Here is a 23,080-nt window from a genome sequence, read left to right as displayed (position 1 = left end):
TCCCCCCTGCTCGGGTCCTGACCCAACTGTCCAGCGCTTTGGGACGTCCTCCCGACGTGAAATGCACTCTATCAATGGAATCTTGTTGAAATGAGAGTATTTTATAAGTCAGATAAACAGCTCATTTGTAATGCTTTCCTATGCAAATCATTTCCTACCTCTTAACAACAACATTACATTTATAGAGCGCTTTTCACATTGGGAGGATGTCCCAAGGTGCTAGACAGTCAGGGATCAGGACCCGAGCATGGGCGAGGGGTGGGGTAGGGGGAGGCAGAGAAGTGGGAGGGTGACTGAAGGCATGATTGAAGACGAGGGTCTTGAGACTGGCCTTGAAGGAAGCAAGGGAGGAAGCGAGGTGAAGGGACTGTGGGATGGAGTTCCAGACCGTGGGGGCAGAGTGGCTGAAAGCTCGGCCACCGATGGTAGGGCGGGTCAGGCGGGAGACATGGAACAGGCCGGAGCCTTAACCCTCAATGCTGCTACTGCACTTACCAGCTGCATTAAAATTCACATGCGCAGTGTTCCATTTGAAACAAGCATAGGAAACAAAGTCTTCTCCTCACCACATGTGCACTTACTGGCTGCAGTGATGAAATACTGCATGTGAAGTGCAGTACAGAGTACTCCACTGAAACGTGTACAGAGGTTTTGACCCATCATCATGGCATCAGTCAATACAAATACAACTAAACCCACGTTAGTGACAAGGACCTTGCACTTGTTTACTGTATTTGATGTGAGTTAGTCAGAAAATCCAACTTATATATAACTTTGCATAAGTCGTATCATATATGTAAAGTTTGCCTGTAACATACTTTGAGCAAGTCACATTAAATGTTTTGGTCGTGACTGATGCAACTTATGCACTGTAATACACCAAAGGCACTCTCCACATCCAGTCTTTATTTTACAAATTCATACAGAGCCTTTCCTTAAATAAAGCAGACTGCAAAAATACTCACAATGTTGAGGAAACATATCAAATATTTCACAACGATGTAATTGTGTTCTGGAAGCTTCTGCACAATCTCCCTGCACCGAGCCACTCGTAGGCTGCTCTCAATAGCTACAATTAAACAAAATAAATCATATTTAGACCATGAAATTGGCCATGTAAAAGTACAATTGCATTGTTTTTTCTCACTGGAGTGCTCCATTGAAGTTAACCACATAATTTATATTGTGCACTTCTGAGCCTTAAAGCTCCTTATTTTTCAAAGTTATTTATACAACCACAGAGCATCACAAGTTCATGCATTACAATGAAAGATCCAGACAGACTTGTATCAATCTTTATACAACTTTACTTCTTTGAAGGGGTGTTATTCCTCAGGAATCCCCAAATTCCAACTGTTACTTGTAAGCAGCATTTAAGAAGCAAAGTTTATACAATTTACTGTCAAATGTGATTTCTCAGACATTGGATATTAAACTTTTAAAAAGGTTAAAATTATTGAACATTCTGGAAAAGTTCAGTGTTGGTGGAAACCCTGGTCCATTTACAAACAAACAGGTCTGCTATATGACCAATTGCCTTTAAACTTAATATAATTTTGATTTGTTTGACAGCAGACCCTTCCCCGTCTTAAGTCTCCATTCACAGGGCTCTTCCACAGATTCAAATCCAACCTGGATGCGATCATATCTTGGGTCATCCACACTTTATAAACTGAATGGATGACAATCTCAAATGAACAAGTGGAATGGATCCACAGCATAAACTGCAGCATCTGTGAACTGGCACAAAATTAGAGTGTAAATTGAAGTTTAAAGATAGCGAATATGAGATTTAAAAGAGAATTTAGGAGGAACTACTGTACTTCAGGTAGAGGATAGTGAGAATTTGAAACTGCCCAAAGCAATGGTCAAAGCAAATAGTATAGATGAATTTAAGAGGAAGCTAGACATACATATGAGAGAGCAGGGTACGGGAGTAAGTCGGGCCTCATGTGGAATAAAAATGCTGTCATGCATTGGTTGGACCGAGTGAATAGTTTGTTTCTGTGCTGTAGAGTCTATGTAAATCTGCGTTAAAGCTGATTTCCCAGACAAAGAGAAAGGACTAAACTGGACTACTCAGTTTCTCATCCCCTAACCCAATTGTTGCTTATTTTACATTTGCAGTAAATATAGGTCAACAAAAATACCCAATAAACTCACATTTCTGTAACTGGATTAGATAGTAGGATGTCAATAGTCACCTTGTCCTGCGCAGAAATGATGAGCTCAGCTCTTTACTGGCTGAGAACATCAAAGACTTCCAAACAGCTTTGATTTTGCTATACAAGACACCATTTGGTGTTCAAGATAAAGTGAGCAAATTGCCTTTAAAGGCAAGTAAGCTCTTTGAGGCAAAACTAACTAGCTTCCTCACGTTCCCAAATTAGTTTCAATTCTTTGGAGAAACTTTTATTGAAGAAGTAAAACCAAAGAAAAATGTTTTGGAAAAAAATAGACACAATACACCAAAGCCATATAGTGAGCTATTTTACCCTTCAATGAAAAGATGCAAATGAAACAACATCTCAATAGAATGTCTTTTACAGATTCTCCAGTAGATCATTTTATTTAAGATTTGCTATTCATCAATGGTAGAGATAACACAGAGTGCAGATTTGCTACAAAATGTGTTTAAGATTCATAAAATCCCACCCCATGTTATAGTGAGACAGGATAGTGAGTTGCTCTACAAAAAATAATAATTCTTGCATTTGATATAGGCCCTATCACATCTTCGAAATGTTTCAGCGCTTCACAGAATATACTGTAAAGTGAATTGACTGTATATTTTGTGGGCAAAACACGGCAGCCATTTGTGCACAGCAGTGTTCCACAAACAATCGTGGATTGAAGTGACCAATTTTTTTTCAAGGAATTATTACCCCCGGAAAAGTGATCCGCCAATCGACTAACAACCAGGTATTAAATTACTGCTAGGTAAACAGAGGCGTGCGGAGTAAGGAAACTTGCCCAACATTTCTCTCTGCCGGGAATCGAACCCAGGTCGCTTGCTTGTGAGGCAAGTGCTCTAACCACTGAGCTACAGGACTCCACAATGAAAGCAACTGACAGCAAACATGGAGCGTGCCACCTGGCTGAATGGTTGGTGGGTGACCACAATATAATTTCTGGTTTTCTGTGCGTGTGCAAAGCTTTTTTTTAAGCATGGAGTTAAAAGACTTTCATATCTTTAGGTTGGTGCCAATGTCACTTTTGTTCTACCATCAGTGACTGTGCTTTCAGCCGCCATTGCTCCAAGACTCTGGAACTCTATGCCTTAATCCCTCCGTCTGCCCTTCTTTGTCCATCGTCATATCACATCTGAATACCTTCCTCTTCAACCATTCCCACAGTCATCCCGGCTCGACATCAGGCCCCACCATTATTAAGTGAAGGGCGCTATATGAATGCTAGTAGTTGCTGCTACACATGTGCAACAAAGAGGGAAGTCACGAGGATGCCAATCTAATGAATCAGAAGTCAGCCATTTTTGTGCGAAAGAAATGCTGGTTGGTGCATGGAAACAGACAGCTGTGTGCAGACACAATGCAAGTGATCCACGGTACAACTGTAGTATAAGCAAATTCACCCCCATAGTGGAGTGCATTATAGCAGGGCTGCACTAGATTACTACACACCTACTTTCACAATGATACCACTATAGATAATTGCTATAACACTGGTTTCTATTTGTTTTATAAATAGGGAAACTATACAAAATAAAATGATCTAAAGCCATGGTCAGAGCCCAAGGATTAATGCATTAATGCAAGAATCCAAAGGTACCATCGAGAGGTCTGAAATTTCTCATGGCCTTTGCATTAAAACTGATGTGAGTGAGACTTTTCCCTGCTTTCTGGAACTCTCACTAAATTCCTCTGACCTCGCTCTCTGCTTTTAGGAACTGAAACTCTATTTCAGTTACTTCTATTCTGTGCAGCTTAACATCACGTCGGGTCAACAATGTACACATTACACAAGTGCATTTGACAACATACCTATCTCTGGGGCAGTGGCAGTAAATGTGCAAGTCCTATCTGCTACTTTTATCTAAATATCAGAAGTAAATGTTTTAAACTCACAGGTGAAATTTGTTGTGAAAAGAAAGACAAGTATCTACTTACCTATAATGCTTTGGATCTGGTCATACAACTGAGTGGTCAACAGTGGCTGAGGAAGCTCCCGGAGAAAAGTTTTCAGGATAACAGCAGGAATATGTTCATCTCCATACTCCTCAAATGTAATCACTTTCCCTGAAAGAACAGAAATTTGGAACATGATCAATCTCGCGTTTATCAACAACAATAATTGACACCGTCTTTCATATCTCAAAAGTGCTTCACAACGGACAATGAGCCCAGTGCTGGTGGGGACAGAGGCTCACGACGGAATTAACAATTTTCCACTCAGTTTGGTCTGACCCCTGTTACCTACTTGCAAAGTATTCGAGCTAGACCCAACCGAACTTAAAAGTGTTCAATGGTAAAAACAATCGTCTTGGTACATATGTATCTCACCAGCACTTCAGCATACTGCACATTCCTGAGTATTATTAACTTTATTTTCCTGCTCGCTGCAGAATACTCCACTCTCCAATGATTGTTTCCTCATCTCACCAACCACTAACCTAGATTGTACTGCTTCTGAATCTCCTTTACGACACTGACACTGGCTGATCGTCGGAACAACCCCTCAGTTCGAAGTGCTGCAAACAAGAGAACATTGAAATCCTTAGGTCGTTCTCTCTTCAAGTAACAGCCTCGATTAATGCAGCTGTAATTTAAAGAGGTATGGCATTTATACAGAGGAACTGCATGAGTATGGAAATAGACAGTCATATGTGCTTGGATATGTATTGCATGGCTCATGACTTTCAAAACAGAGATCACAGTATAATGTGGCAGTGGTGACATCATGACCAAGGAAGCTGCAAACTCAATTGAATACTCGTTTGAATGTAGACTCGATGTCTATTAGAATGTTGTCTTTGTGTTTGCATGGTATTGTTTTGGTCATTTACACCCCAACTGTCTCAAAGTCTCAGTTAAAGCATGTTGTTGTCTGAAGGGGGCCTGCTTTGCATGAAAACTCATCATCTGAAAGAATGTGGATGTTGTGAGTGTGAAAGTATAAGGGGATCACAACACTAGGTGTTTGAGCAGGCAGGAAAGTTGCACCTTGGAGGGACTTGTAATAAAAAGTGGTCAGCTTGCTCCTCTGCTCAAACCGTAGGTGCCAACATTTTAGGTATTCGGCTGCAACTTAATTTAGGAGTCAACAGCCTATTTACTTGGCATAAAAAACAGTGACATTTGAGACATACCTTTTTGCTTCAAGAAAGATACAGTCTGCCTCATGACCAAAGGAATTTGTTCTCCATTGGCCTTGTCTTGTAGACTAGTATTTAAAAAAAAACAAATATTGTTATTTTATGTCTGTAATTGCACACATCATTGCTATATTATAACAACTATTAGTTCTGTTTATTCACATTTCAACCCACTTTCTCAGGGTGTGTCCTACAACCTCAAAAATAGTCGATTTTTTGGTATCAATTCAGAATGCAACTAAGAGGTCTAATGAAACATGCCGATATTGTAAAGAGTACTTCAGAGTTTTTAAAATGACAGATCACACTTGAATAGATAATAATAATCATCTATTAATTATTAACAGGAGAGTATAAAGAAATACAGTTATGGGATATGACTTTAATTAAATCTTTATAAGGGAGTAACAGAATGCAGAGAGACATACTCAGTACAAATCTGTGGTTTGTGACCAGGGAGAGCTTGGTATCATGATTGTAGCTACTTGATTTGACAATTAACTTTTTGGTTCCTTTTTTTCCCCATTTTGTCAAGTGTGTAGGTGGCAAAAATTCCTTGAGTCCAGACATATGTTAACAGATTACGATTTCATGGTATTTGATAGTTAAATAAACAGCCTTCCTTAACAGGAAACACTAACGTTGAATATGATTGGTTTTCTGAAGGCAAAATAAAGAAAAGTTGGTACTTATTTTTGTAATTCATTCAGGTGTTCACAATAATACTTTAAACATATTTGTGCCACGTTGCTAAATTAAGGAATTACTTGAGAAAACTAACAATACGGCTTCTGAAGATTGGGTGCTACAAATTCTTTTCAAATACCAATTCATAAAATCCCTCTGAATGTATAAGTGAGTAAAAAGTGAATTAAAATGACACTGACTTACTACTGCAAGCTGACTCCAAACTGCTGATGAGGAAGTGGAGGCCGAGGTGGGGGAGTCTTTGCTGGTCGGGGCAGTCCTCCCTTTTGTAACGCTCTCAGCTTTTCATCATGCCTGTTAAAATGATTTGAACAGAATAAACAGGCTAAAACTTTAAAATACATTTTTTTCTTCTCCAACGGGTTACTCTTTTCATAAGTAACTATTGTTTTATTTTCCCCATACAGTCAAATGGACAGGCAAAGATTCAATTCTCTATAATGCTGTTTTTTTAAAAAAAATAAAGCAGTCAAGAGAGGGCATGCTGCCATTCAATGCAAACTAGTCCTAAAAGTTCTTCATCCACTACAAAGAGGTTCTTCACTATACTGTGAAGAACTGCATTAACAATGCGATTTCTTTAAGGGAATAAGAGTCAAATATAAAGCCAAGATTGGGAATCAAAGGGAGACTTATTGCAACTACAAGCAAAAAAGTAAAACATCTGATGTGTCAAGTCTAACTTATAGACTTCCAATTATGGGTTTTGACCCTCTGGAAGCCAAGTTAAACACTTGCAAAGTAGCACTTCATCAGCAACGGCAACACTCAACAATACAGAGTTGCGTTTATTATTTAGGAAACAATATACAATGAAATAAGTCACTTTTAGAGTAAGTTATTGATACTCTGAATGAGTGAAACATGGTAAGTATTCTGTTGCTGTGCAATGTAAAGACTGCTATCATTAAAGCTGATGATACAGTATTCAAGATATTCAAAGTCTGTTTGCACACGCCAGAGTTTGTGCAGAAGCAATGATTTTGCATGAACAGCTATGTGTTTGTGCAGTGAGGAACAATAACATTGGCACAACCAAACATTAAAAAAGCCTCCAAGACCAGTAAGTCTTTTCTAAGACGTTGTGCCCAAAACTCCAGTACGCCAAATGTGGTCTATCTATGGAACTGTACAACTGTAACACCACTATATTTTATATTCCATCGTTAAGGATTTGCACTCAAGGGTTGAAATCAAGAGGGTTGGATGGTGGTAAAGGGGGGTGGGGGGAGGGTTGGAATGTAGCCAAAGGCACATTCAAAGAGGAAGGTCTTGACAGACCTTGAAGGAAATGAGGGAGGGGGCGAGGGATTCAAGGATGGAGTTACAGAGGGTGAGGGCAGAAAAACTGAAGGCCCAGCCACCAATGGTGGGGCGGGCAAGGCGGGTGGCGTGGAACAGGCCAGTGTCCACAGAACGGAGTGAGCACGAAGATTGGTATGGTGTCAAGAGGTCGCAGAGGTAGAGAGGATCAATGCCGTGGAGGGCTTTAATAGTGAGGACGAGGATTTTAAACTCAATTCTCAGAGGGATAGGGAGCCAGGCGCGGATGAGGGTGATTGGCTCACAGAGCTTGCTACGGAAGAAGAAAGACAGTGGCCAAAGCTGGCCATGTTGTGGAGGTGGGGAACGGCAGAACAGGTCATGACATGGATGTGAGGTTTGAAGGACCTTTTGAAGAACTTCCAAGGTTCCATAATGGCTCTGTGAGGTGGAGAGTGCATCCATGAACAGTATTACAGTCGATGAGAAGGTAAGATTGAAACCAGGCTGGGACAGAACCGTGAAGGTGGAGAGGGGAGGCAGTGGAGAAGAATCGAGTGGCCAACCGTATTGAAGGCAAGAAAGAGATTAAGAAGGACGAGAAGACAGAGAGAGCTCTGATCACAGTTGGACAGAAGTTATTTGTAACTTTGACCAAGACTGTCTCTGTGTTGAGGGCAGCAGGGAAACCAGATTGGAGAGGTTCATACAGAGAATGGCAGGAGAGGAAATGCGAAGCAACGATTCGTTCCAGGACCTTGGAAAGAAGGGGAGGTTGGAGATGGGATGGTAGTTAGAGAAAAGGGATTCCCATTCTCACCAATTTCCTGTACTAGAAATCTCATTCTGTTCCTTCCTCACTCCATTCTCTGTTCTCTTCACTGGGCTCTCTGCTCGAGTTAGGGTCGCCCAAGAATCCCCTTTATATATCCCCCCTCCCCAGACAGAACCAATTTAAGATGGACACCTAACAATTAACACCTGGTTAAAAACAACAAATAATCTGCATATCTGAAATAAGATAAGTTCACGTACCTGATGACTTCTGAAGGGATGATAAGTTGATCAAAGTTCACATGCTCTTGGAGGTCGCTTAAATAATTAACATATGTGACCTTCTTCCCAAACTTATGACTGAAAGAAAAATTGGGCAATTAATAATAAGAGAATACTTCATGCAAAGTTCCAAATCATTTCAAGATCTAATTATTTCAGTGAGTGACTTTACTTGGAATGGGGTTACGGAGAGAGAAACAGAAACAAAGTTTAACACATAGAATTCATAAGAATATAAGAATTTGCCAGGCGAAAGACCAAGGTCCATCTAGTTTGCCTTCCACCATCCTGGCAGTTGCTTGACGTGTCGTGTTCCAAACTATATACTGTATCCTGAGATATTATTTTCTAGCATTAATTTATCTAATTTGTTCTTGAACCAAATGACATTTTCTGCTTCCACTGTCTCCTTATGCATCTGTTCCATAAGTTTACTACTCGCTCACTGAAGTAGTGTTTGCACAGATCTGTTCTGAATTTATCCCCTTTCAATCGCAAGCCGTGTCCTCTGGGTCTACTGCTCAGTAGAAGATAAAACAGTTTATCACGGTCTACATTATCTATTCCCTTCAGAATCTTAAAGGTCGCAATCATATCACCACCCCTCAACCTTCTCTTCTCCATTGTGAACATATCCAGTTTATCTAATCGCTCCTCATTGTCCAGTCCCTCCATCCCTTCAATTATTTTCCATTGAAATTTTGATGAATAAGAGCATGATCAAAATATCACATTTCTATAGTGGAACTTCAATTTAAATGCAACATCAGATAAACTGATATCGATCTCCTTATTGTTGTGAATGTCACTTTGACAAGAACTAAATTGAAAAGAACAGATGACTTTTGGTCGTTCCCTCACCATAAGGTGGGCGTTACGTGATTGGATCACTTAGAGAAATCGTCATGGGCTTGTTGGGAAATGGCAGAGCTGAGTCCTGAACCAAGTGGCAACTAGGTTTAAGTGACCCAACTTTAACTGTGACTGACTGAAACTTCCATGTACATTAATAAAGGAAAATGCCAGAGAACAGGACAACAAAACATATGCAAAACCAACAAATTACATTGTATAGTGCCTTTCACATCAGGAGAACATGCCAAGACACAAAATGTGTCAAAGGAGACAGAAAATGCAGACTGGATAACATTAGTGGCTCTGAAATTAGCCAGAAGACATTGGCAGCCCATGAGGACAGTTGGGATTCAAGATGGTGTATCTTTTCCTTAGAGAGTTATCTTTAGGTAAGTGGGAAAATAGAGATCAACAGACAACAGAGAACTTTCGGGAGAAATAATAATCCTTGCAATTTATATAGCGCCTTATCACGTCTTTGAGACGTCCCAAAGTGCTTCAAAGAATATACTGTAAAGTGAATTGACTATATTTTGTGAGCAAAATGCAGCAGCCAACTGCGAGCAGCAGGTCCCACAAACAGTTGTGGATTGAGTGATCAATTTATTATTATTATTTTTTTGAAGAAATTATTATCCCTGGAAAAGCAATCTGCCAATTGACTAACAACCGGGTTCTTACTTACTGCTAGGTAAATAGAGGCGTGTGGAGTAAGGAAACCTGCCCAACTTTTCGCCCTATCGGGAATCGAACCCAGGTCTCTGAAGTGAGTGCTATGTAACTCCACATCATAGAAAGATACTTTTTTTAAAATACATAAACAACAACTTGGTAACACATTTTTGAACAGAATCGTTTTTCACAAAGCATACCTTATGATTGGCTTGAAAATATTCCAAAGAATACGGATGAAGTTGGTTGGGTGTACGACATAAAGAGCTTTGAGATTTTTCTTGTATCTGGAGAAGAAGAGTGTGGTTTCCTTTAAAAAAACTGTTTCAATTGCGTATTTGAGTTGAAAAATTCCCATAGTTCAATCTTGTACAAAAAATACAAGGAGACAATGCTTTAAAACACACTTTAAGGATTCTTTCTGACACAAATCCATAAGACACATACAACTACTCATGTAATGAAGAAGAAATGTTATGAATGCCCTATTTAAACTTAGATGAAGAATCCAATACAACAGTTCCCTAAATTGTCTACAATAATTGGATTTCCCTTCTGCTGATTTTAGATTTAAAACAAATTGAGAAGAATTTGAATTTATTTTGTTAACCCGATCCAAGCGTTTGTGGAATTTGGAGAAGGATGGATTAGTTGAGCTTTTGGAATATGCTGAAGACGATCTCCAGAATTCTACTGATTCGTGGCCAAATCGGAGACTTCCTGACTTTTGTATTCTATGCCCCTATTTATAATGCCTATTTATAAACCCATATGCTTTTTTTAACAGCTTTATCTACCTGTCCTGCCACCTTCAAAGATTTACTTATATGAACCCCCAGGCCTCTGTTTATTCACCCACTTTAAGATTGTACCATATGGCTTATATTGCCTCTTCTCATTCTTCCTCTCAAAATGCATCACTTCGCATTTCTCCACATTAAACTTCATCTGCCATGTGTCTGCCCATTTTACCAGTCTGTCTATGTCAGTTTGCAGTCTGCTACTATCCTCCTCACTGTTTATGACATTTCTTAGCTTGGTATCATTTGCAAACTTGGAAATTGTACTCCCTATATCCAAGTCCAGATCATTTATATAGATTAAAAAGAGCAGTGGTCCCAATACCGACCCTGGGGGATCCCACTGGACACTTCCCTCCAGTCAGAAAAACTACCGTTAACCATCATTCTCTGCTTTCCGTCTCCCAGTCAGTTCTGTATCCGCTGCCATTGTCCCTTTAATATTGTGGGCTTCTATTTTGCTTACAAGTCTCTTATGTGGCACTTTATCAAACACCTTTTGAAAATCCATATAAACTACATCAACTGCACTATCTTTATCCACCTTCTCCGTTACTTCAACAAAAAACTCTTATCAGGTTTGTTAGACATGATTTACCTTTAACAAATCCATGCTGGCTCTCCTTTATTAACCCATATTTTTCTAAGTGAAAATGTATTTTGTCCCGGATTAGTCTCTAGAAGTTTCCCCACTACTGATGTTAGGCTGACTGGCTTGTAGTTCCCAGGTTTATGCTTCTGCCCCTGGTTGTGTAGGGAGTAACATTTGCAACCATCCAGTCTCTGGCACTACCCCAGTGTCCAAGGAGGATTGAAAGATTGTGGCCAGAGCCTCGGTTATTTCCACCCTTACTTCCCTCAGTAATCTAGCATGCATCCCATCCGGACCAGGTGACTTATCTACCTTGAGCACCAACAACTTTTTTAATGTATCCTCTCTGTTTATTCTTATCTTATCCAATTTCTCTACCCTCTCCTCCGATACTGTGGCATTAGTTGCATCCTCTTCTTTTGTGAAGACAGAAGTGAAATATTCATTTAGTACGTCAGCCATGCCCTCTTTGGTCCCTAATTGGACCCACCCTACCTTTGACTAACCTTTTATTCTTTATATGCTTACAAAATACCTTAGGGTTGTCTTTTATGTTACCCACTAATCTTTTCTCATACAATCTCTTTTCCCCTCTTATTTCCTTTTTCAGTTCTCCTCTGTACTTTCTATATTCTATTTGATTATCTTCTGTGTTTTGGACCTGACATTTATCACAAGCCTCCTTTTTCTGTTTTATTTTAATCCGAATTTCCTTATTCATCCAGGGAGGTTTGGATGGCCAACTTTTCCTCTTTGTGGGAATGCATTTGTTCTGTCCCCGAACTACCTCCTCCTTGAAGGCTTCCCATTGCTCGTTAGCTATTTTAAATTTTTTTTAAATAATTAAAAAAAAATTTCATCCAAAAACCCAGACTTTTATCCAAAATATTTGAAGTAGAAATTTGCCTCCTCAATATAGGATTTTGGTTACTAAACTACACATTTGACATGATAGATTCAAAAGTGGTCCTGAATACTAAAATGCCTTCATTACTGGCCACAAAGCGATTTTGCTTTTGGGGTCACAAGCAATTCAAGAAAACTGAAGAGAATATTTATTTTGCTCCCGTGCACTTTCAGATAACACATAAAACACCGAAAAGTGTCTGCTGTGTCTCCACAGTACCATAATTCCAGTTATGGACACAGCAGTTGCAATGGAAAATATAATTTTACAATATGGCTTCAACTGCTGCACAGAAAAAAAGCACTAACTTGGGCTACACTGATCTTCTGGCAAGTAAAAATATATTCAACCCTTTTTTTTTCAGGGCAACATTTTGGAAATGAGCTGGAAAAAAAATCTAAGTAGCACAATGTAAGCAATCCTGGTCTTTTGATAAGACTCTGCAAACATGTGTGAACTGACCAACATTCACCAACAATTTGCAATCTCTTTGCAGCTTTCACACAAGGCAGAATGTCTCAAAAGAACTTTGCAAAGACAAAATTGGAGTCTGAGACACGAGAAAGATACGAGAAATGGAAAGAAGATAACTTGAAAGCTCAGTCAAAGAGATTGAAAGCTGAGACAGGGAGAAAGGCAGAGATAATGATGGAGATCCAGAGCTAGGGTGCAATGTTGCTGAAGGCTCACACACAAATGGAGGGAGCAGGCCATAGTTATCTGAGCAGAGGGAGTCGTTGGAGAGTTGGGTCATAGAAGGTCGCTTAGATAGTGTGGAAGCATTTAAATAATAATAATCCTTACATTTGATATAATAATAATCCTGGCATTCGATGATAATAATAATCCCTGCATTTGATATAGCGCCTTATCACGTCTTCGAGACGTGCTATATGTACTATAAAGTGGATTGACTGTATATTTTGTGAGCGAAATGCAAGCAATTGTGCACAGCAGTGACCCACAAACAGTCATGGATTGAATGATCAAATTATTATGTTTTAAAAAATGTTTAAAGGGATTATTACCTATGGAAAGTGATCTGCCAATCAACTAACAACCAGGTTCCTACTTACTGCTAGGTAAACAGAGGCATGTGGAGTAACGAAACTTGCCTACGGTTTCGCCCTGCCCGGGAATCAAACCAGGGTCTTTTACATCGGGACAATACCTAAAGAATTTCACAGGATCTATTGTAAAGTGGAGTGACTGAATCTTTGTGGGCGAATGCAATAGCCAACTCGCACACAGCAATGTCCTACAAACAGCCTTGAAGTGAATGAACATTTTATTTGGAGAATTTTTTGCCAGGACACTGGGAGAAACGACCTCTTTTCAAATAGTGCATGGGATCATTAATATCCACGTCAACAGGCAACTGTTCATCCAAAGGACAGCACCACCAACAATGGAGCACACCCCCAGAATTGCACTGGTGTCAACCTAGAGTTTATGAGTTCCAAGACCCAACATGGGGCTTCAACCCACAAACGTCTGACTCGGAGGTGAGAGTCCTATCAGCTGAGCCAGGCTGACACACCAAACACGAGGATTGTGAAGTTGATCACAACTCAGGAGACAATGAAGGCAGCTGAGGATAGGGGTGACAGGTTTGCAGAGTTTAGTGAAGCCGAAAATGTGGGCTGCAGAGTTTGGTATGGTCTGGGCAGGGCATTTGCAAGCTCAAGAGGACAAAGGAGTATTCCAGTGAGATATTGAAGACAGACACATACATATCCAGCTCCAATGCCAAACTTCATATAAAAATGACATCCGTATTTTCATTGTTCAGCATTTTAAAGTTATGAAAGGTCAGCTCTTGGAATTCTTAAAGGATTATTGATCCTCACAAGCTGTAGCAGTTTTAAAAAGACACCATTTTATTTTAATGGATTCATAATTTCTTCCACCTCTGACGCATTGCCAGTCTCCTCCAATACCTCTCCCCAAAGCCGCTGAAACCCTGTGTCAATGCCTTTGTCACCTCTCAGCTGGATTACTCTAACGCCCTCCTCACCGGTCTCCCATCCACTACAGTCCATAAAATCCAAATCATTCAAAACTCTGTCGCCTGCATTCTCACCCACACAAAACTCCGCTCCCCGATCACCCCAGTCCTTGCCATACTGCACTGGCTGCCTGTCCCAGAGAGGATCGACTTCAAGATCCTCACCCTTGTATTCAAGTCCCTCCACTCCTCTGCACCCCCCTATCTCTCTGATCTCCTCTCTCCTCAAAACAGCACCCGTTGCCTTTGTTTCTCCGGGTCTGGCCTCCTCCTCGTCCCCCGAGTCCTCCACTCCACCCTCAGCGGACGTGCCTTCAGCCATTATGCCCCGAGGCTCTGGAACTACCTTCCTCACTCCCTTTGTCTCGCTCCCTCCCTTTCCATTTTCAGGTCTCTGCTTTCTTTTCGACTGCACCTTTGGTCACCAAGGCTTCATCGAGCTTCGCTCAAGGCATGTACCCTGGATATTGTTGTCAATTCTAAAACAATCATGCAACAATTACTTTTTACTTGATTGTTTATTGGATTCTGTCTGCTTTGTAATTAGAAAAAAGATCATTTTAAGGAAATTTATACTTTTTCTCCCAGTTATCCAGATTTTTATTCCCTCCTCATCCAAATTAACACAAATTAATTACCTGCTCATCTCATTGCTTTTGTGGCTTATTGCAGGCAATTCAACATTCACTTCAATTCTAAATCAATTTTAGATAATGTGCTTCAAAACATTTTGTGAAAGAAATAAAAATAAATACAAGTTATTATTTTTATTACCACTGACGGAAACATTCAATCGATAAAAAAACCTCCACAGTAATGCCAACTAAGTTCACTTTGGAAAGTTTCAAAACCTACAGGCTTTTTCACAAGAAAAGGATGTTTTCATTGTCATTGTCAATACTTCAATCTGCTAGTCTCCTAAATGTTTCTTCTGACACATCATTTACTCCACCAATTAGTTTATTTTGATGAGTACACCGAACATTAGATCCCGTTGAAGCAGCTTGAAAAAAACAGTTCAATGGTTTACTAACCAGCAAAATCATTTGCCAAGTTCTTAAACCATCTGCTGCTGTGACCAGACCTTTGCCTCATAAATAGGGCATAATGTTAACATTTTTTTTAGAAAAAAAAAGCCAAAATAGCTTTACAACACAAGCAGCAACACTAAATGCACAATACCCAGAATTTCACACAAAAGGATGCAATCAATGGTGCAGCCCCCTCCAGTGGCAATACAACATCCAATGTGATGCATTGAACAAGTGCTTAGTACAGGTGGAAGGAAGCAAATAGTTCAGAGCACCAAGCATCCAAAGGAAGATTCCAAGTACTTCTTAATTTTCTTTTTCAAAAAGCTTTTTCTTTTAAAACTCAACTAAATAATGTGGAATACATAAGCAAATTAGTCAGCATCTCCAGCTTGAATAAAAATGAATCTTCCCTCAGTGAGGAACACACTTGACAAGAACCACAATGCCCACTTCGTATTACACCACAAGTTGCCTTACTTTCTGTCGAATTCCTTGTAGGCACTCTGTAGCCAACTTAATGATGGTTTGTTGCTGCTCCTCAGCCCATGATGCAAGTAGACCAGAATGTAGTCGCTCTCGACATACTGGTCCAGAGTGTACTTCATATAACTGAAGGGTAGGAACAGGTGACAAAAAAAATCAATGAAAATATATTCACACAATTCAATCCATGAATCTCCAGAAGACCCCTTTCAACACAATTCTACTGTTTAGGAATCCTTAATAAGCTAGGTGCTTAGTTTGAGTGAGCTCCTGAAAGACAGCCAGCATCTTCGAAGAAAGGTTGGGGGGGGGGGGGGGGGGAGGGGGTGCGGAGAGGAATCAATCAACCAACAACAACAACAACAACATGCATTTATAGAGCGCCCGTCATGCAGGATAGTACTCAACAGTTATGGAGCCTGATGCCAAACTGGGTGGAGGGAAAGGAGATGACTGGAGGAGATAAAATCATTTAAAAAAAGAAACTAGCTTCAGTGTGTGCCTATTTAACACCACATGGTGGCACTCCAGTCAGATCAATCTGTAATCAGTGCATAATTAAATGTTTCCTCACGTTTGGAAGCCTAGTTTATTCCAATGTAACCGTTCATGAAACAAAGCTACAGCAGACTGACCTATCAACCCCAACAGTCCAATTAATCTGCTGGCAGGTAAGCACCACTGAATTAAAAATGTTTTAGGACAATAACCCAAGTTAATCTTTTGAAAAAAAATGATATTCAATAAACCATCGTTTAATGATAAAGAAATCTCACTCCTTTGACTGCTGAAGATAATTTCACTCTTCTACAAATTTACTCAACAAAAAAGGTAGAATTGAAAGAAAATGATACAAATGATGTGCAGAAAGTAGGGCAGGTGAACAGGGAAGAAGAGCGTTAAAGGAAGAAATTAAGGCAAACCATGGGTAAAGCTTTCTTCATAATTATATAAGTGTTAATAATGTTTTATCAGCTTTACTCCTGCAATGTTCATTTTTTCCCCCTACTATCATGAGTGTGAGCCCAAAACTTAGAATCTGTCAAAATTGGTCAGTCCAAGGAAAGATTCCTTGAATTGCTTGCAGTCTAAGGGTTAAATCAAGATCAATTTGTACGCAATATAAAATGCAAAATACAAAAATCATTTCCCACAATCAGGAAATTGAAACAAGAGCTTTGAAAGAAATTTAAAAACGCCTTGTGAGAAATACGATAGTCTATTATATCCTTATCAGTGAAGATAGCAAATTAAGAATGGAACACGTCATTATAATGAAACAATTGCTATTTTTAGCGATTTCACCGATTACGATCACTTCATTTGAAAGAAATTTCCTGGCAAAAAAGGAAATTGCTAAACTATTGCGTATTTAGCAAGAAAGCAAGCATGATACCGCCTTATAACAATGTAACACTTGGGATCGCCGAAGAATGACTGGATTTTTGATAGTTGAGTCAGGAACTTACCCCAGCAATTTCTGATGGTTAAGTTGATGGGAAGGAGGCATTCGGCAACAACTAAATATAATCAGTTTCCTTCCATAATTGTCATCACCTAAATGGAAAAGAAATCAAATAAAACTTGGCTTTCTACATATGAATGTGTACATCAAAGAGTCAGAGGATTTTTTCTGTTCCAAGACTTTATGTTTTGAATCAGTGTTAACTAAAACATATCACAAGATCAGGCAAAATTCTGTAGATGCTGGAAATCTGAAATGAAAACAGAAGCTGCTGGGAACACTCAGCAGGTCAGGCAGCATCTATGGAGAGAGGAAAGTAAGTTAACGTTTCAGGTTGATGACCTGTTGTCAGAACAGCTGTTGTCAGAGTCAGGAACAGAAGTTCTGATGAAAGATCACAGGCCTAAAACGTTAACTCACTTTGCTCTCTCCATAGATGCTGCCTGACCTGCTGAGTGTTCCCAGCAACTTCTGGTTTTATTTCATAAGATCGGGCCTTGGATTCCATTTATGTCACACAACCGGAACTGTATGCACTACTCTAAAACTCAAGGTGCACCCTGACCAGAGCATTATTTTGCTTAAGTATGACATCTCGGATCTGAACGCAACAGGTTTGGCAATGTACCCGTCTGCTTTGTTTATTGTTGTCTCACACTGTTTTGACATAGTGAGCGATGAATCAACAACTACAACTTGCATTATTATAGAGCCGGCACACAGGGTAGCGTACTGGAGCTCTTGACAGTGGTGGAATCTGTCCCCGAGCCAGGGGGAGAGGGAGGGAGGAGGTGACCGTAAGCACAATCAAAAAGGAAGGTCTTTAGGTGGGATTTGAAAGTTGGGAGGGAGGGAGGGGGCAATGTGGAGGGATTGAGAGTGGGAGTTCCAGAGCTTCGGGATTGTAGTGGCTGAAAGCATGGCCGTTGGTGGAGCGAAAGAGGTGAGGGACAAACAGGAGGCTGGAGCCGGCCGAGCGGAGACAATGGGTGGTGGATAAGTAAATCAGGTAGATAGGGAGGTGCGAGGGCATGAAGAGATTTGAAAACTAAATTGATTTGAATCAACGAAAACCCCGAATCCAGGTCATTACTATATACAGGAAAGTGATCCCTGAGCTATCTGATTAATACCATGGATGTTTGTGGGACTTCATGGTTGTGTGTGGGACACTGCTGTATGTAGGTTGGCTGCCAAATACACAGTAACTCCACTTTACAGTGAATCCCGAGTCATATTTGAGATGTCCTACTGACATGAAAGATGCTAAACCAAATATAAGGATTGTTGTTATTTAGAATTTGGACACAGGTGTTCTTTTTAAGAAGTGCGCAAAACTGTCTATCAAATTGTAAGAGTTTCAATAAACCAGCGCAATTTAAGCTTCAGACACAATGGCTACAGCCTAAGCCTAGGTAGGACTTTGCGCTTATTGTAATGTCATGTTGCTGTAAAGAGATTGATGAATTTTCCTGCAACTAATACTCATGATTATTTTGGAATCGACATTTGGCATTCAAGGATTTAAGTTTTTTTTAAAAAGGCAGTTTTGGCACCTTGTGATTTTATTAAAAAAGTGTTTCCTTCAGATGTCTGAAAGGATTTTTTAATATAAAATCTAGCACAGACACGATGGGCTGAAAGGTCTTCTTCTGTCCTGTAAATGTCTATTGTTATATAATACTGTAATAATACCTGCATTTGATATGGTGGCTTATCATATTGTTGAGACTTCAAAGCGTTTCACAAGATATACTATAAAGCGGTGTGACTGTGTGTGCTTAGTGGGTGAACGGGTATTGCACAATATGACACATTCCCTCCCACCTGCTATTTGTATGATTCCGTGCCTTGCCACATCATAGAAAGGATGCCCAAGGTCCACGGGAACTTCTCCAGTAAATGAAACAGATGTCGAGATAGCACTCCCTTCGCCACTCACGATCCTCTGCTCCTCCTCTTCTTTCCGAAATTCTATCAAAGATACAATTCTGGGTTGAAAAACAGTTTGGGGATCCCCAGGTGGTCGTGTACTAGGAAGGGAAAAAGGAATTACGTGTTCCACAATCAGGCACCTTCCACTGGCCAGATCCAAACAGCACTGGTGGAAGTGTTGGATGAAAAAGCAAATCTCCTCTCTCGCTGGGAATTTAAAAAGTCCCATTGGGTAATAGTGAGCTTCTCTTACAATTTATTATGTGCACCATTTTGGACCGATTATAACTGTTCAACATGTATTACAACATCTATTTGTGCATGATAAGTAGGGAACTATTTATTGAAGCTTCAAACTACCACAAGAGAGGAAACGAGCGCAATGTCACCTTACAGAATCTTAAAATCTATTGTGTTCCGTAAATTACATCAATAACTCGGTCACATATGTGAAACTGGCCTCTGAAATCAGACACCATTTATTCACTACAGAACGCATCACCACACAGTATCGGACTGTTTGCGGTCCTGGAATGCATCATGAGGGCGAGACTATGGGTAAAGAGTAACATAATCATATGGAATGCACTCTTGGATTGCTTGCGCACACACCCAACATACCAGACTTTTAAGGCCTTAAAGCAATAGATGCTTTTGTGATTCAGGCAGATGGACACTGCATTCTGGGAGCTCAAAGTGAGTGAGCATAAAATAGTTTTTGCTCCTGAACACTTTGGAGTGACTCCCACTTGAAAGAATGGCTGTTAGATGAGACCAGGAGCGGGTTTGGCATTTACCTTTTGTGAACCTCCTATGTTGTGAAAGTTACAGTAGACTTCTATAGCTGGCACTTACTTGTCCTCTGATTTCCCAACCCCATCTCTGTTCACATTCAGGAAATCTCTTACTTCGCTGTTAATTCCCGGCGAAATAAACTCCCTGTTAATTATATAAAATTCTTATAAACTTACCTTCTTCAGCCAACCGCTCAAGGTTCATGATGGCTCCTCACACAGCATTGAATACGGTGGGAATTCAGTTCAGTTATGGACTTTTGTTGATCAAATCGGAAACCAGGAAAGGGGGTGGGGGGAGAAAGAAAGGAAAATATAATGTTTTTAAAAAAAGATTAAGACAATTAGTCCAGCAGCAATTTGGTTATGATTTGGCAACTACACTTGACAATGGCTACCTTTTTTCACCTTATAATCCACCATGAGGCTGGGAGAGATTACAAAGTGAAAAAATTGAGTTATTTAACTGAGCTCCAGTAGCAATCAGAGCAGTAATAATTTGCAACTTCCAGCAGTGAAATGAGGAACTCAGAGGGAGTCTCCCATCATAATCATAATAATCCTTGTATTTGATATAGCGCCTTATCATGTTATTGAGATGTCTCAAAACTTTAATCAAACTCTCATACAAGTAATTCTTACCATAAAGACCACGCTTTCAAAAGAAACTCTTTTTCTGGGATGGTTATTTTCAGATAATATTGCCACAGACAAGTAGACTTGATCCAATCATCTACCCCCAACCCCATAATAATAATAATAAAAATTGCAGATTCAATACTGAAAACAAGTTCACCAGTCAGCATTTCTGCATTCACTGTACAGTCGCACAGAAAATCTCGCTCATTTCAAATCACCAACTGGCTTTTTGTATGCTAAAAACTGGCCAACTTCTAAGGCACCCAGTTGCTGCTGATGGGACTTTCTGCACAGATAGGGTGGCAACCCAATGACCTGGAAGTTGACCATGTTATGGAGTGCAAAATACAAACTGGCTTTCCGGTGTATTTTGGATTTTTGCTAAGTAATTGTTGTAGTCCGAACCCGAATCATGCATCATGAAGTGAATTATAATGGGCTTCCACTGTATAACTACAATAAACACACACTGCATCCAGCGAGGCAAATAAAGCACATGTGATCTATTCGGAACTAAGCTGTATGAAAAGTGAAACTAAAAATCTTTTCTTATACAACTTCAATTACAATCAAGTAGCAATCAGAGAAGATTCCGCCTCCAATATAATATACTGTATTGGTCTGCTGTTTCATAAACCTCATTCACTCGTTTTTCACACATCAATTCATGAGAACAGGTGTTATTACAACACTACAAACATGATCAACCATTTTACAGCATTGCCTCTTTAAGAGGTTTTCTGCTATAAACAAGCTTTACCATGTGACTTCCTAACAGACTCCTGTTTGTGGGAGTTTGCGCTGGCAGTAAGCCTACTTATGCCATACAGCTTGATAGACATTCACAAGAAAGCTGGACTTGACAACTCAATTTGTAGATTTTTTATTGATTTCTACACTCCGAGCTCTAATATAACCAGTCAACTCTAAATAAGGAGAGAAATAAATAGGTCACCTCTCCTCATTCCAGTTCCTTGGCAGAAACAAAAAGTTCTTCAACCTCAAAGTCTACAGGATACCTATGAACGTATTAAAAATTGTTACAATGCCTTATAACATCAAAACATCTCAAACTCTTTCACATTAATTACAGTTGTTCAATTACTTTACATTCAATAGACACATTTACTTCCATGTCTTAGGCCCTATTTGGATAAAGAAACATGCAGGTATTCACTAAGTGTATTTGGCAGATACCTACTTGTCTCCTTTTCCAAACAGGGGCTAAGACAAGTAAAGTTGTCTAACGCTCATATAATGCTTGTGATAAACTGTTGTCGTCTCATCAATAGTATTTGAATCATCATTTTCTTTATCATCTGTAATTGATCTGATCCACTAATCATTGTAACGGAGTGCTTCATGACCATACAATCCTAAGAGTTATAAAGGGAAATAACTGAATTTATCGGTATCTTTCACTCACCTCGTTTGTTGTATTCCATCCTCTAGCATGGTTAGCTTGCGCCAGCCTGAGAGCAGAGATTTTATGTAGCACTCCCTGATGTGACATCAGAATGTTCTGCCCCATTAACACCATTAATGGGGACAATGGAGCATGAATAGCACTTACCATTCACAACACATCACATGGCGTTTTACACAGAATGACTGATCTTAATTTGGCAGTTCTTAAGAACACAGCTAGAATAAGAAATAACTATAGATAAATAAATATCAAATTTGCTGGGCTTTACAAAACGCATACCAAATAATTATGTTCCCACTGCAATACTTGTACCGTATTCCCATCCCTTTCCGGGTATTCCAAACCCTTTCCATGAGCAGCAACTCCTTTTGCAACAATCACATCAAGCAAAAGTGTCCTCCTACTCCTCTTAGCACGACCTGCACCATTTGCAATATTCCCCCTTTGCAATCCGCACACAAGGTGAATATGCTCTCCTCCCCCTCCTGAAACACCCACACCAGATAACACTGAACTCAACTCTCCCTTTGCTTTGTTTTGGTCAGGCAGGTGTCTGACACACATGTAAACCCATCACCATGCATCCAAACCATACTATTCAAAAATACACACATACATTAAAATTATTTTTTTTCTGTAATGGAGTACTCTCTTGCACCCTGCTCATCCAATGCCAGAAACTTTAACCGCAGGTTGGCAAGAGCCAAGGCTTGGGTACCTCAAAGTGTCTGCTGGCTTAGTGCTAGAATTAAAACTCCCATGTTGTTTTTCCTAAGGTGCACTGACCAACAACTGAAGCATGTGGAAGAATAATGATATTGTATTTAGAAGCACATAATTGTATTCCGTACAAGTGTTTAACCGTACTTAATAATCCCCTAAAAAAATTATTTGGTCACTCAATCCATGACTGTTTGTAGGACACTGCTGTGTGAAATTGGCTGCCACGCTTTGCCCACAAAATATACAGTCAATTCACTTTACAGTATATTCTGTGAAGCATTTTGAGATGTCCAGAAGATGTGATAAGACGCTATATCAAATGCAACGATTTTTATTATCTAAAAGCATTGTAGCTTGTCATTGCAAACTCTGGCAAGCTTCGTGC

General features: G+C 39.8%; 1 protein-coding gene across 5 annotated transcripts in view; it reads right to left on the bottom strand.

Annotated features, from left to right (window-relative positions):
• LOC103179394 (rho GTPase-activating protein 8) overlaps positions 1 to 23,080 on the bottom strand; it is a 29,271-nt gene that overhangs the window by 3,600 nt on the left and 2,591 nt on the right. For 3 of the 5 annotated variants that reach the window (XM_042335891.1, XM_042335894.1, XM_042335892.1), the window contains exons 2-12: positions 20,082 to 20,161; positions 19,003 to 19,149; positions 17,180 to 17,267; positions 15,705 to 15,836; positions 10,087 to 10,173; positions 8,339 to 8,437; positions 6,224 to 6,334; positions 5,327 to 5,400; positions 4,631 to 4,708; positions 4,128 to 4,256; positions 966 to 1,069 (exon numbers count right to left, since the gene is read on the bottom strand). In XM_042335891.1, the coding sequence (XP_042191825.1) occupies positions 966 to 1,069; positions 4,128 to 4,256; positions 4,631 to 4,708; positions 5,327 to 5,400; positions 6,224 to 6,334; positions 8,339 to 8,437; positions 10,087 to 10,173; positions 15,705 to 15,836; positions 17,180 to 17,267; positions 19,003 to 19,149; positions 20,082 to 20,109 (1,077 nt within the window). In that variant the 5' untranslated portion in view covers positions 20,110 to 20,161. Of the gene's footprint in view, positions 1 to 965; positions 1,070 to 4,127; positions 4,257 to 4,630; positions 4,709 to 5,326; positions 5,401 to 6,223; positions 6,335 to 8,338; positions 8,438 to 10,086; positions 10,174 to 15,704; positions 15,837 to 17,179; positions 17,268 to 19,002; positions 19,150 to 20,081; positions 20,162 to 21,498; positions 21,563 to 21,969; positions 22,547 to 23,080 lie in introns of those variants that run through there. The other 2 variants (XM_007894659.2, XM_042335893.1) reach the window with 2 other exon arrangements.

This window comes from Callorhinchus milii, unplaced genomic scaffold, assembly GCF_018977255.1.
Source record: "Callorhinchus milii isolate IMCB2004 unplaced genomic scaffold, IMCB_Cmil_1.0 Scaffold5, whole genome shotgun sequence".
Classification (NCBI taxonomy): Eukaryota; Metazoa; Chordata; class Chondrichthyes; order Chimaeriformes; family Callorhinchidae; genus Callorhinchus; species Callorhinchus milii.
The sequence above is the reverse complement of the archived record's forward strand: the minus strand, read 5'-3'. Positions and strand labels throughout refer to the sequence as shown.